General features: G+C 43.1%; 1 protein-coding gene across 1 annotated transcript in view; it reads left to right on the top strand.

Moving 5' to 3' along the window:
* SPAG5 (sperm associated antigen 5) overlaps positions 1 to 14,289 on the top strand; it is an 81,361-nt gene that overhangs the window by 34,240 nt on the left and 32,832 nt on the right. Inside the window, exons 10-16 of the mRNA XM_040338510.1 lie at positions 3,225 to 3,317; positions 5,519 to 5,653; positions 7,493 to 7,565; positions 7,710 to 7,857; positions 10,598 to 10,651; positions 12,692 to 12,806; positions 12,951 to 13,084. Coding sequence (XP_040194444.1) covers positions 3,225 to 3,317; positions 5,519 to 5,653; positions 7,493 to 7,565; positions 7,710 to 7,857; positions 10,598 to 10,651; positions 12,692 to 12,806; positions 12,951 to 13,084 — 752 coding nt within the window. The remainder of the gene's footprint in view (positions 1 to 3,224; positions 3,318 to 5,518; positions 5,654 to 7,492; positions 7,566 to 7,709; positions 7,858 to 10,597; positions 10,652 to 12,691; positions 12,807 to 12,950; positions 13,085 to 14,289) is intronic.

Genomic DNA, 14,289 nt, shown 5'->3' with positions numbered 1-14,289 from the left:
TTGGGTTCCGTAAGCCGGCCTGCACTGCAAAAGTGTTTCCTTTTACCTGGAAAAATGTTTATACAAGGAATGGGATCGGCCGCAAAAGTTTTTTTCTGTTCCAAAATGCTTTGCGGTCCGTTATCCTTTTGAGGAGGACTTCCTGAAAAAGTGGACCTCTCCTCCATCAGTGGACCCTCCTGTGTCCAGACTGAACAAAGCTACCTGTGGAAAAGGCTCCCGCTTTTAAGGACCCCGCAGATAGGAGAGCTGAGGCTGTGGCCCGCTCCATGTTCACGGTGGTGGGGTCGGCGGTGAGACCGGTCTTGGCCGGAGCTCTAGTGTCAGACACTTACTGAACGGGCAAAGTTGTTGCTGCAGGAGTTGGAGGAGCATCATGCCCCTCCGGACTGTGTGGCGCTGGCCGACCAGTTGGTGCAGGGCCTAAAATTTGTCTGAGTCAGCCCTGGATACGCTTCCCTTGCTCTCCAGGGCCTCGGCCTACGTGGTGGTGTTGCGCCATCTTGTCCGGACCAGTCTTCTAAGAAGGCCTTGGTGGACTTGCCCTTTAAGGGTGAAAGTCTTTTTGGGGCTCCTCTAGATCAGTGTCCTCAAGGCACACCAACGGGTCATGTTTTCAGGCGTTCCATTATTTTGAACAGGTGATTTGATCAGTTTCACTGCCTTAGTAATCACCACAGTCGTTTCATCTAAAGGAAATCCTGAAAACATGACCGGTTGGTGTGCCTTGAGGACTGTAGTTGAAAAACACTGCTCTAGATGACATCATAAAGGATGCCACGGGAGGTAAGAGTACTCTGCTCCCACAATCTGGTAAAGGCAAGGAGCCTCCCTGTAGGCAAGGGTCCTCCTTTACCGTCCCAATCGGTTTTTTCGTCCGCAAGGTGCGGCAGGTAAACGTTCCCATGGCGCTAAGGCGCCCGCTGAAGGGCAGAAGCGCCCCTGGTTCCGCAAGCCCATTTAGATGAAACGACTGCCAGTTCTTTACGCCCGGAATGTAAACAGCATGAAAGAGCCGGAACTTTCTTTTCAGCCCACCGGAGGATGTGAGCGACCTCCGCCGCTGCAGCCGAGCTCCGTGTGGCCCATGGTGCTTTGCGCATATGGGGATATGCAAGTACGGTATGCATCCTTGATATCCAAGGACGCCAGGAAGTCCCCTTGATGGAGTGCCGCTACTACAGAGCGTACCGACTCCATCCTGAACTTTTGCACTCTGACAAAACAGTTGAGGGCCTTGAGTTTCAGGATTTGACAGACCCTTTCCTTCTTGGGGACTACAGATTGGAGAAAAACCCCTGAAACCGTTCCAGTAAAGGAACCGGCACGTTCACCCCCCTGACCAGCATATCCTGAACAGCCCCAAACAGGTCCTCCTGACGACCCGGAGGAAGCTGGAGGTTGGAAGGAAAAAATCTGTTGTCGGCCTTGTCTTGCAAGGCTACTTACTTGATCATCCACAGGCAGCCGCCGTCCCTTCCTATGGTTGTTTCAGCCTTTCACCTTAATGAGGACATTGTTCTTCCAACCCAAAAGAGACTGCGTTGCATTCCTTGGACGTGGTTCGTGCCCTACGAGTGTACCTGTCTGCTACGACTCAATTTCGGAGGTCGGATTCACTGTTCGTGTCGGTGACTGGTCCTAAGAATGGTCTGGCAGTCTCGTCGGCCACCATTTCTAGGTGGATCAGGCAGGTCGTGCTTCAGGCCTATGCCCTAAATGGGCGGGCGCCCCCCTTCCCGGTTACGGTGCATTCGACCAGGGCAATTGGTGCCTCTTGGGCTTTCCGCCATCAAGCATCTGTTTTAGAGGTGTGTAACGCAGCGACCTGGTCGTCGGTCCACACCTTCTCAAAGTTTTACAAGGTGGATGTGAGTGCATCTTTGGATGCCTCCTTCGGCTGCAAGGTTTTGCAGGCGGCTGTTTAAAGCGGGGGTTCATCCTCTAGCATAAAATTAGGCATAGTAGCGCGAGCTACAGTATGCCTGTATTTATTTTTTTAGCCCCGTACTCACTGTGCAATTGTATATTGAAGATTCTGACTCCCCGCGGGGAATTGACGTTCCTATCCAGAGGGAAGGTGATTGACGGCCGGCTCTGGCACGTCGCGCTTCTCCGGAAATAGCCGAAATAGGACTTGGCTCTTCACGGCGCCTACGCAAAGTCTGTGCGCAGGCGCCGTATAGCGCCGTGAAGAGCCGAAACCTACTCCGGCTGTCTTCAGGGAGCGTGACGTGCCAGAGCCGGCCGTCAATCACCTTCCCTCTGGATAGGAACGCCCATTCCCCGCGGGGAGTCGGAATCTTCAATATACGATTGCACAGTGAGTACGGGGGTAAAAAAATAAATACAGGCATACTGTAGCTCGCGCTACTATGCCTAATTTTATGCTAAAATGTTGTTATGGAGGGTGAACCACCGCTTTAAGGTTGAAGTTCCTCCATTGAGGGGCTCTGGTTTGTTTGGGCTGAAGTTGGTTTGCTGTGTTTTCCCACCCCTCGATTTTTTGGACACTGCTTGGGGACGGCCCTAAGGTCAATATGCTGCTGTGTCCGTCCATGAACAGAAGACAAAATAGGATTTTTGTACTCGCCGTAAAAAACATTTCTCTGAGTTCATGGACGGACACAGCACCCACCGCCTCCTTTGTTTGTACTGCTTGTTTATGAACTGAGGCTGCAGAGCAGAGAGTGGGGGATGTACCCGGGGGGAACCGCCCCCTGGGAGGTACTATACTGTGTGGAGTGTTTAACACTTAACATGTTTTTCTGCCTAATCAATCTCCTAGAAAGGAGGATAATACCCTAAGGTCAATATGCTGCTGTGTCCGTCCATGAACTCAGAAATTGATTTTACGGTGAGTACAAAAATCCTATTGTGTTTTTTTTTTTTTGTACAAATGCTGCCACCGACTATAGCGGGCAGCAGTTATGATTGTGTTCTGACAACGGGGAAACCACCTGGGGAAGAATTCCCTGATCAACACTGACTCTATTGATTGGAGAATCAAGCAGAATTTGTATATTTTGTTTTTCTTCTCCCCTTTTAGATTTTCTTATCGGCAAGAGCTCAACTAGATTTCCCAAAATTCACTTTTGGTGTCTTGTATACGCATTAGTTTGTGGGAGATCTTTTTATATTGTAGTTGTACATGGTGATATACTATATGAGTATAGATTTTTTTTTTTATGAATGCAAAGTGTATGTTTTGTTTTTTCCTACAGTCTTCTTACAATGAAGAGCTAGTAGAATTCGTTCACAGAGCTCATTCTGTTTCATCTGAAGTGGAAGATGACCGAACCCAGCTCTTGATTCAGGTAATAAGTAGCCAGACTGTTTTAACATACATTTTAATAGACTTATTAAATGAATAGAATACCTGGAATACAGAGCTTGGCAAATACCAAATATGTGCAACTCTTATAATTGTCAGTAGAAAAATGTTTTCTGGCTTGATTTCAGACTAGGTTTTAAATTCTACAGTAATGTTTGGCAGATGTGTTAGAAATTCACTTTGTTGCATGTTTAAACCTTTCCCAGTCTTGCCATACTTATTTTTCCTTTCTTTTTTTTTTTATTTTTATTCTTTTTATTAGAAAAAAAAATCTTTATTACCTTCCAAATGAGCTGAAGTCTTGCTTTTTGTTGGGACCCTTACAATTTGCATTGTGGGGTGGAATTATTGCTTTCAAGAAATGTTTTTGGCAGCGTTTTGATCCATCTTGTAAGCAGTTGCTTAAAGTGGAGTTCCACCCAAAAATGGAACTTTAAACTTTTTGGAATCCCTGCTCTAGTATATACCCAATTAGTATTTAAAGCTGAACGCCAGACAAGCTTAAATATGAATGTTTGCACTTTTGCCACATAACCTAGCCAGGTCCACCCCTAGCCTGGTGATGAGCATCATGTGGACAGTCACCTCTGTCAGCAAGCTCCCTGTGTTAGATTGAAGCCCCGTTCACACTGTTGTGACTTGTCATTTGATTTCGACAGTTCCAAATCGCATGACAAGTAGCACCCCATTGCTGGCAATGGAACCTGTGCATATCACTGCGACTCATGTCAAGGGTTCCTGCACTACTTTTTTATAGATTTTTGTTTTTCTTTTTTTTTCCACTTGCACAGACTTCTGTTAAATGAAGTCCCAAGCCGCAATGAAATCGGCAGTGCAAATTGCATCAGAAGTCGCCTAATTTTAGTAAATGGGGTCCACCTGTGTGTAATTTAAGCTCAGTATAAATACAGCTGTTCTGGGAGGCCCTTGGAGGTTTATTGGAGAACCTTTGTGAACAAACAGCATAATGAAGGTCAAGAAACACACACCAGACAGGTCAAGGATAAAGGTGGAGAAGTAAAGCAGGGTTAGGTTATAAAAAATATCCCAAGCTTTGAACTACTCACAGAGCAATGTTCATCCGAAAATGGAGAGAGTATGGCGCAACTGCAAACCTACCAAGACATGGCCGTCCACCTAAACTGACAGGCCGGGCAAGGAGAGCATTAATCAGAGAAGCAGCCAAGAGGCCCATGGTAACTCTGGAGGAGCTGCAGAGATCCTCGGCTCAGGTGGGAGAATCTGTCAACAGGACAACTATTAGTCGTGCACGCCACAAATCTTGCCTTTATGGAAGAGTGGCAAGAAGAAAGTCATTGTTGAAAGAAAGCCATAAGAAGTCCTGTTTGCAGTTTGCGAGAAGCCAAGTGGAGGACACGGCAAACATGTGGAAGAAAGTGCTCTGGTCAGATGAGACCAAATTTGAACTTTTTGGCCCAAAAACAAAGCATTATGTGTGGTGGAAAACTAACACTTCACATCACCCATCACCCTCAATACACCATCCCCACCGTGAAACATGGTGGTGGCAGCGTCATGTTGGGATGCTTTTCTTCTGCAGGCACAGGAAAGCTGGTCTGAGTTGATGGGGGGGGGGGGGGTGGATGGAGCCAAATACAGGGCAATCTTAGAAGAAAACCTGGTAGAGTCTGCAAAAAACTTGAGGCTGGGGTAGAGGTTCACCTTCCAGCAGGACAAAGACCCTAAACATACAGCCAGAGCTACAATGGAATGGTTTAGATCAAAGCATATTTGAATGGCCCTGTCAAAGTGTAGACCTAAATCCAATTGAGAATCTGTGCCAAGACTTAAATTGCTGTTCACAAACACTCTTCGTCCAATCTGACAGAGCTTGAGCTATTTTGTAAAAAATAATGGGCAAAAATGGCACTCTCTCTAGATGTGCAAAGCTGGTAGAGACATCCCCCAAAAACTTGTAGATGTAATTGCAGCGAAAGGAGGTTCTACAAAGTATTGACTCGGGGCTGAATAAAAGTGCATGCTTTTTAGATATTTCTTTGGAAAATATTTGGAAAACCATTTAATTTTCTTTCCACTTCACAATTTATGTGCCAATCTATCACATAAAATTCCAATTAAAATAAAATTATGTTTTTGGTTTGCAACATGACAAAATGTTCAAGGCACTGTATGCAGGGATCTGATTTTCTGATTTGTTGATAGTGTTCTCAGGCCAGGGAGCTGATGTCTCGACACAGGCAGCAATTTAGGATTATGAAGGCGAAAACTCAGTCAGCTCTAGAGAAGTATGACGGTATTATGAATGAAAGGGACCATGCCATTTTGGAAAAAGAAGAGGTGAGTGAAAACTGGTACCTTGCAAGGTCCCACATGGTAGATGTGTGTAGCCAAGTCTGCAATACATAAATTTGTCCATTTGTATTATAGAGAGAGAGACTTGCAAAATTTAAATGGTAATTGGTGTTTTCAGTATTTTCTGTTCAGACTTGATAATATGGGTTATTTTATTGATAGTATTTCCTGCATCATACAAAAACTTTTATTTTTTTTTATCAACATTTGGATTATAAAAAAAATGTTGATACGGTACTTTTAATAAATCGACAGCCCAAATATTTAAATAACCGTTTTTTTAACTTTGTCATGTTCATCTGTATGATCACAATTCAGAGAGAACTGTCTCACTCTGTTCCCTTGTAACTAACAAAAAAGCAAGATTTTCAACTGTCCTGTAAGGCCCCGTGTACACTGCTGCTGTTAAACTGACGTTCAGAGGCAGTTGGACGCTTTTTTCAACTGCCCCTGAACACATTCAATGTTATCGTATGTGACCATGTATTGTACACAGTCTAGTTTACATTTCTTTTTAGGCAGTTGCTTTTAACAGCGTTTATTTAAAGCAAAAAAAATTAGTTCAGACGCCGGAGATTTCCACTTTTCAGACGCTAAATGCGGTACCGGCGTTTAGCCGTGTTTTTGTTTTATATGCGTTTTTGGCCATATATTTTTTTTATTTTTTTAAGACACATTTCTAAACCCAAACGCGGCAAAACAGACGTTTTAAACGTGGGTTACTATCTGTCAAGTTTAATCATTTAGGAGCAGTTGTAATGTAACGTCCCGTGTACATGGAGCCTAAACTGAAAGTAGAAGAACTATAAGAAGCACTGTCCCCTTAGACCGCTGCTGAGAGAAACATGGAGAGCGCTGTTGCTGCTGCTCAGTCTACAAATTGTAGCCGCCTGTCTTTTGGGTTGACCCTTCATATTTTGATTTCAGTTACCACCTCACCGTGCTTCTGTAGTTGGTGTGCAGCACATGTTAGCCTCCATTGCCTTCCTGCCATCTCCTCTGTACCTGCATCAGTTTTACGTTCCTCTGAACCATGGGTCTTCAAACTACGACCCTCCAGTTGTTCAGGAACTACAATTCCCATCATGCCTAGTCATGTCTGTGAATGTCAGTGTGTTACAATGCCTCATGGGATGTGTAGTTCTACAACAGCTGGAGGGCCGTAGTTTGAGGATCCCTGTTCTGAACGGTACCTGACCTTCCTGCTGCCTTACAAGTGTGAACTGACTGCAAACTGCATTAATGCCTTCAGATTTTGTGAGTACCCTTGAGTGTCATTCCCTCAGTCTGTACTAGTAAAGTGGATCATTAGTTTAAGGGCAGCAGTCCCGAATGCCTGTCCAGCTTGCAAGCCACTAACCGTGCTGGGGCATCTTCTATTGTTTTCAAGCTAGCAGGTATTTTACACCAAGTATACAAAACGGGTCCAAATGCTGGTCGTTGGCCATTGGTGCAAGAAGCGTCTCTTGTGAATGCCCCTTGTGGCAAGTCCCTGGACAACTTCATCAGTGATGTTCCTGTGGGCACGAGTACCCTTTATCCCCCCAAAAAATAGGCTACATTTTACTGGGAGAAAGATGCCAGAGGCTAAAAAGTTATTTTCACATCTCTGACCTCCAGAGCTTTTTTTCCCACTTGCCAAAAGCTACTAATCCGATTCACACATGTCCTGAATAAAGACATTTGGAATTTTAAGGCTTAAATCTCCCTTTTTTCAGATGGTTGTATAGCAGTTACTATAAATTGTGGACCTGTCACTCAGAGCAATATGGCAGAGTTGTCTATGAAATTTTGTTTCTCTTTGTAAACATTTTTTACTGGTAGATGTCCATTTACCTGGCTGACCTGAAGTCTTTGAATGAACAAACGAAATTGGAAAACTCTCGTCTGGGTTCAGGTTTGTGTGCCCTTTCTTTTGTTAAGTGCCGTATAAATGTGGTTACTGTGCATTTCTGTTTTTGTGTGTGTGTGTGTGTGTGTGTGTGTGTATATATATATATATATATTTTTTATACATTTTTTTTTTTTTTTTTTTTTTTAGAGCTAGAATCTCTAATGGAGCGTTTGTGTATTATGGAGTCAGAAATTAATAAATGGAGGGAGGACAATTCTGAGCTGGCAGAACAACTGTCTGCTAGAGACTCATCTATGATGCTTCTAGAGAAAGAGCTTAACGAGGCAACTGCAAGGTATATAAAGCCATTTTTTCTTTTTACTTGATTTCATAAATAACCTCTTATGGTTGTATTGAATGTAATCTCTGCACAGATCACTTCAAAAATGTGGGCTCATTCTATTAATGAATAGACCAAAGCTGGGGTGAGAAGTACCTCAGCAAGATGTTGTTGGAATATCAAACAAGTGGGATAGTAAATTATATTTTCTGATTGGGTTATCATGTTACAATGCCTGTTTTTCAGCTGCTGGTTGGGAAGATTTTGCACTATGAAGTGTTCAGGTCATTTGGCATATGAGCACTTTGGCTTAGGGACTGAATTATAAAGCTAAAGTATAGCCATACTGCTGCATAGAAATGTGATTAGAGCTCCACTGGCCTCTAGATTTCTAGGCCCATCAGAGCATTCCTATTTTAAGGAATACAAACAAAACAAAAAAACAGCTTGGCGAAGAGGCTATTCATGTGACCCAGTAAAGTCGCATGTCCAACTCTTGTTCAGTTATGGAATTTTCTGCAGCATATTTAAAACTAAAGCTAAATATTGAATATATTGCAGCTTAGGAGTCCTTTTGATATGGTGGCGGCTGATGACAGTGTTCACGCGCTTCACTCATGGCGGAGCAAAGTTGTCTCCCAAGGCTACTCTCCTGATTTGGACTATAAACTGCCCCCCTATTATCTTTATTGCATGGAAGTGAAGTGGAAGCAGTTCAGACGATAGCTGGGTAGGCAGATTGCACTGTTCAGTGAACGAGAAGTTACAAGGGCACTATGACAGAATCAACAGATATATTTTCTGTGCTTGCATAAAATGTACTGAGCTTTAAAGGAAACAAATAGCAATCAGAAATTAAAACTGGTAAGCTTTAATTAATAAGTAATATAAAGAAATATACACAGACAGACAGACAGACAGACACAGCCTTGCGAAAGTATTCGGCCCCCTTGAACTTTGCAACCTTTTGCCACATTTCAGGCTTCAAACATAAAGATATAAAACTGTAATTTTTTTGGAAGAATCAACAAGTGGGACACAATCATGACGTGGAGCGAAATTTATTGGATATTTCAAACTTTTTTAACAAATAAAAAACTGAAAAATTGGGCGTGCAAAATTATTCAGCCCCCATAAGTTAATACTTTGTAGCGCCACCTTTTGCTGCGATTACAGCTGTAAGTCGCTTGGGGTATGTCTCTATCAGTTTTGCACATCGAGAGACTGAAATTTTTGCCCATTCCTCCTTGTAAAACAGCTCAAGCTCAGTGAGGTTGGATGGAGAGCGTTTGTGAACAGCAGTTTTCAGTTCTTTCCACAGATTCTCGATTGGATTCAGGTCTGGACTTTGACTTGGCCATTCTAACACCTGGATATGTTTATTTGTGAACCATTCCATTGTAGATTTTGCTTTTATGTTTTGGATCATTGTCTTGTTGGAAGACAAATCTCTGTCCCAGTCTCAGGTCTTTTGCCGACTCCATCAGGATTTTTTCCAGAATGGTCCTGTATTTGGCTCCATCCATCTTCCCATCAATTTTAACCATCTTCCCTGTCCCTGCTGAAGAAAAGCAGGCCCAAACCATGATGCTGCCACCACCATGTTTGATAGTGGGGATGGTGTGTTCAGGGTGATGAGCTGTGTTGCTTTTACGCCAAACATAAAGTTTTGCATTGTTGCCAAAAAGTTCGATTTTGGTTTCATCTGACCAGAGCACCTTCTTCCACATGTTTGGTGTGTCTCCCAGGTGGCTTGTGGCAAACTTTAAACGACACTTTTTATGGATATCTTTAAGAAATGGCTTTCTTCTTGCCACTCTTCCATAAAGGCCAGATTTGTGCAGTATACGACTGGTTGTTGTCCTATGGACAGAGTCTCCCACCTCAGCTGTAGATCTCTGCAGTTCCTCCAGAGTGATCATGGGCCTCTTGGCTGCATCTCTGATCAGTCTTCTCCTTGTATGAGCTGAAAGTTTAGAGGGACGGCCAGGTCTTTATAGATTTGAAGTGGTCTGATACTCCCATTTCAATATTATCGCTTGCACAGTGCTCCTTGGGATGTTTAAAGCTTGGGAAATCTTTTTGTATCCAAATCCAGCTTTAAACTTCTCCACAACAGTATCTCGGACCTGCCTGGTGTGTTCCTTGTTCTTCATGATGCTCTCTGCACTTTAAACGGACCTCTGAGACTATCACAGTGCAGGTGCATTAATATGGAGACTTGATTACACACAGGTGGATTCTATTTATCATCATTAGTCATTTAGGTCAACATTGGTTCATTCAGAGATCCTCACTGAACTTCTGGAGAGAGTTTGCTGCACTGAAAGTAAAGGGGCTGAATAATTTTGCACGCCCAATTTTTCAGGGTTTTTTTGGTTAAAAAGGTTTGAAATATCCAATAAATTTCGTTCCACTTCATGATTGTGTCCCACTTGTTGATTCTTCAAAAAAAAAAATAGTTTTATATCTTTATGTTTTGAAGCCTGAAATGTGGCAAAATGTCGCAAAGTTCAAGGGGGCCGAATACTTTCGCAAGGCACTGTATATATTCTGGGGTTTAGATATACTTTAAGCATAGAGAACTCTGTTTCTTTGCGGGTTTAAAACCCTGGCTCATGTTTTAAGAATGTACTGTAAAATGAAGGCCTTGGTGTGTGTATAACCTAGTGCAGTATAACTGAGTTTGGTTAGCAACTCATCCTCTTAGTGTCCGTTGACTAACTTGTTCTAAAAATAAAATGTGTTCTTTCAGAGGCCAGTCATATCAACATCGTATCAAGTATCTGTCTGCGGAGGTTGTGCCCAGGTATTTCTCCAACCCATCCCCCCCCCCCCCATTTTCTTTTTTCTATGTTTAAAACAAGGTTACTGCTGATGGCATTCAATTGGTTGGTGCGTTTCGCAGGATGCTGTATGAGGTTCTAACTTGCTCTGGTTTAGTTTGGGGCCTGTTGGCTTATTTTCATTTTGACCACCCTTCATATTCTGTGCTTTGGGACATCCCTATTGCAATGGAGATGAAAATACTGTGTTCTAGGATATACAATAAAGAAAATGGGATTTTTGGTTTACCTGTTTTTAAAGTTGATCTCCAGCTTTAGTTTAAATAGTTTGGACCAATCTGACCTCAATGAACTACTTGCCTCACCAACATTTGCTGTTGCTGGGTTTGCTGTATAAACTGTATGTACCTGGGGATTCATAGAGTATATAGCACTTTGTTCCGAGTGCAAGACGAGACCTTCCTGTCTAATACCCTGAACAAAATAGCGTTGTCTGAGTGGCGCTCAGCCGTTCATAGGCAGATTTGTAATCCATCATTGAATACAAAGCTTCCTCTGGCTGAGGCGGAGATTGTAACATCAGCCCCAGTCTGTCCGTCTCCCCACCTTGTCCCTCTGACTCAATCAGTGGAAGCTTTGTATCCATTGATGGCTTCACAGACATGGTACAGCTTTGATACAAAACAGGTGTGATTATAAGTTTTTCTGGGCTGGCCTACAGTTTTTCGCTTGCCAGGGTCAAATACACCTGTAGGCAGGAGTATAAGCAGCAGGTTAAGACTGAAACATGCAAAATTGTGTACACACACACACACACACACACACGCACGCGCTGCCCTTTAGCAGACGTATAGTGGTACTTAATGGCACCCCCATGCATCTGCTAACATGCACATCAAAATGTATGGTGTTGTGTGTTTTTTGTTTTGCAAAGGGGCCACAAACTTCTGCATGTTTTTGATGTGTATAGCTGCCCATCAAAATGAATGGGCTGCTCTACAAGTTGTACGTGGGAAAGCACACAATCGTATCTGCATGGTGTAAATGGAGCCAAGACTTCCTCAATGGAGTCCAAAAAAGGTTTTTATAGCGATAACAAAATTCCTATTTTACAGCATGACATTTATCTTGGTGATTGTTGTTTGGGGGTGGGTGTGTGTGGTGGTTTTAGTAAAAAGGGGGTCTACAAGCATGTTATACTTGGTGTTCCTTCCTTGAACCTCCTCTTCTGGGGTCCCCTGCCAGCACTCTCCGCTCCTACTTTTCTGCGCTTACCCCCCCATAGCAAATGCTTGATAGATAATATGCAGGCTCGCTCCCAAGCTGGGCTGCGTGCGTCTATAGACACAGCACAGCTCAGCCCTGCCCCCCTCTCCACCTTCACAGGATTTGACTGGCAGGAGCCAAGCCTGTGAGTGAGGAAAGAGGTAAAGAGCTGCTGCACATAGGACATCGCTGTATCGAGAATGAGGAGGGGGGTGCTGGTAAGGGGCTGCTATTGACCGTTTTTTACCTTAATACAGAGAGTGCTTTAAGGTATAAAAACAACCTTTCTGCCTTTTTAGAACCACTTTAATGTTTTGTCAAATATTCTACAACTGAAGCATGTCATTTTTCTGCCCTGACGGAGGGCCTAGTGACGGTAACAATGGCATCCAAAAGACAAAGTAGATTTGCCATGATCTTTGCTATAACGGACTGCCTTATTTACCAATGGCCTGCACTGCAGTACTTTTTGTGGTACTTATGTAAAGTAGGTTCCAGATGGTGTGTTTTGTCTGTGTTTACTACATAATGAAGCGATGCAGTGTGGTGTTTGTTTGTTTTTTGTAAAAAAAAAAAAAAATAGAAATAAATCATTCTAATATTAAATGGACCGTGTCCGTAATCTCACTACTTATTGCGATGGCACGCCAAATCACGAAAGTTTTTTTTTGTTTCATAGTGTTGAATGCAATGGTGCATAACACCTTTTTAGGATGCTTGCTTGAGCAGTTTATTATAGTATTCAAAGTAAATGGCATTTTCATTTGTGCTCAACCTTGTTTTATTTACGATTCTAGCTTGGATTATAAATTGTCAGAGGTTTCCAGCCAGAATCGGGTCCTACAGGCAGAGCTACAGGCTCTAAAAATGGAATATGCTTCAAAAATGGCCTACTATACAGAAAGCCTGGAGGTAAGACACTCGGGTTTCCTTCTGTGTGCAGTGTTAAACCAAATGAATCTTGGATTCCCCAAAAGTATATGACGGATAATGCCACTTTATATTTTTAATGTTGCATTTCCCACTGTGTGCTGAAACAAAGTACATGTTTTCCAGTTTCTTGAACAAGAGAATCGTGTTTGTCAAGAGCAAATAACAGAGACCGAAGCTCAGCGAAAAATCGATCATCTTAGCTTGCTAGAGCGAAACTATCAGTGTGAGAATCTGAAGGATATTATCAAAAAGCTGGAGTGAGTACACACTAAACGTGATAATCTGTCAAGATTTACTGTATCTACTTAAAGCTGTATTTAACCCAAACATGATTACATCTCCCACAAGATTTTCTCTGCAATATCCTAGCAAGAGAACTTTTCCTATAATGAATCCAGCCATTTTCTGACTCTCTAAGACCGTTACGGTTGTGAAGATCTTTTTTAGGACCTGTGAAAATTCTCCAAGCTCGCTCATTGTCCTCGTTATGAAAAGTAGTCCTCACTTCTGGGGGCAGATTGGGTATTTGCTGGTCTTTATGACCACATGGTCCAAGGACTTTTCAGATGCCCTGGTTCAATGGGTGGTGTCCTGGGGCTACTAACAAAATGTCCTATCTATCTATGCAACAACTAGTGGACCTCCATGCTGGCTCAACTCTTTGGTCAGGGCATTATAGCCATGGAGTTTGCAAGGCCAATCATTGCTTCCTACAATCTGGGGCAATTACTCACCTCTGTAGACATCAAAGATGCTTTCTACATTCCATTCCAAGTTTTTCAGCACATCTATGCTTCCTAGACTTTATTCCGTGGGTACATTGCCCTACCTATTTGTTGCCCCCCCCCCCCACCCCGAGGTGCTGGCCCCTGTTAGATGTTGCTGCTGATGTATTGCCTTTTATGGGTTATTTAGATGACCTTTTAATGAGGGAAGAGTTGGCAAAGGCCAACATCTGACAGACTGGTCAATCCCTTCAGAGATTTGGCTGGATTCTGAGCTGCAGCTCAGTTTCAGGGTCTTGGCAATCTTCTTATAGCCTAGGCCAGTGATGGCGAACATTGGCACCTCAGATGTTTTGGAACTACATTTCCCATGATGATCATGCACTCTGCAGTGTAGTTGAGCATCATGGGAAATGTAGTCCCAAAACTTCTGGGGTGCAAAGGTTCGACATCACTGGCCTAGGCCATCTTTTTTTTTCAGAGCCTCAGAGTTCTTTGCCATGAGGTGCCATGTTGAACTTCCAGTGACCAGTATGAGAGAGTGAGAGTGATGACACCAAATTGAACACACCTGCTCCCCATTCACACCTGAGATCTTGTAACACTAATGAGTCACATGACACTAGAGAGGAAAAATGGCTAATTGGGCATAATTTGGATACTTTTACTTGGGGATGTACTCGCTTTTGATGCCAGCGGTTTGGACATTAATAGCTGTGTGTTGCGTTATTTTGAGG

This window comes from Rana temporaria, chromosome 2 (genome assembly GCF_905171775.1).
Source record: "Rana temporaria chromosome 2, aRanTem1.1, whole genome shotgun sequence".
Lineage (NCBI taxonomy): Eukaryota > Metazoa > Chordata > Amphibia > Anura > Ranidae > Rana > Rana temporaria.
This window is presented reverse-complemented; position numbering and strand designations above follow the sequence as displayed.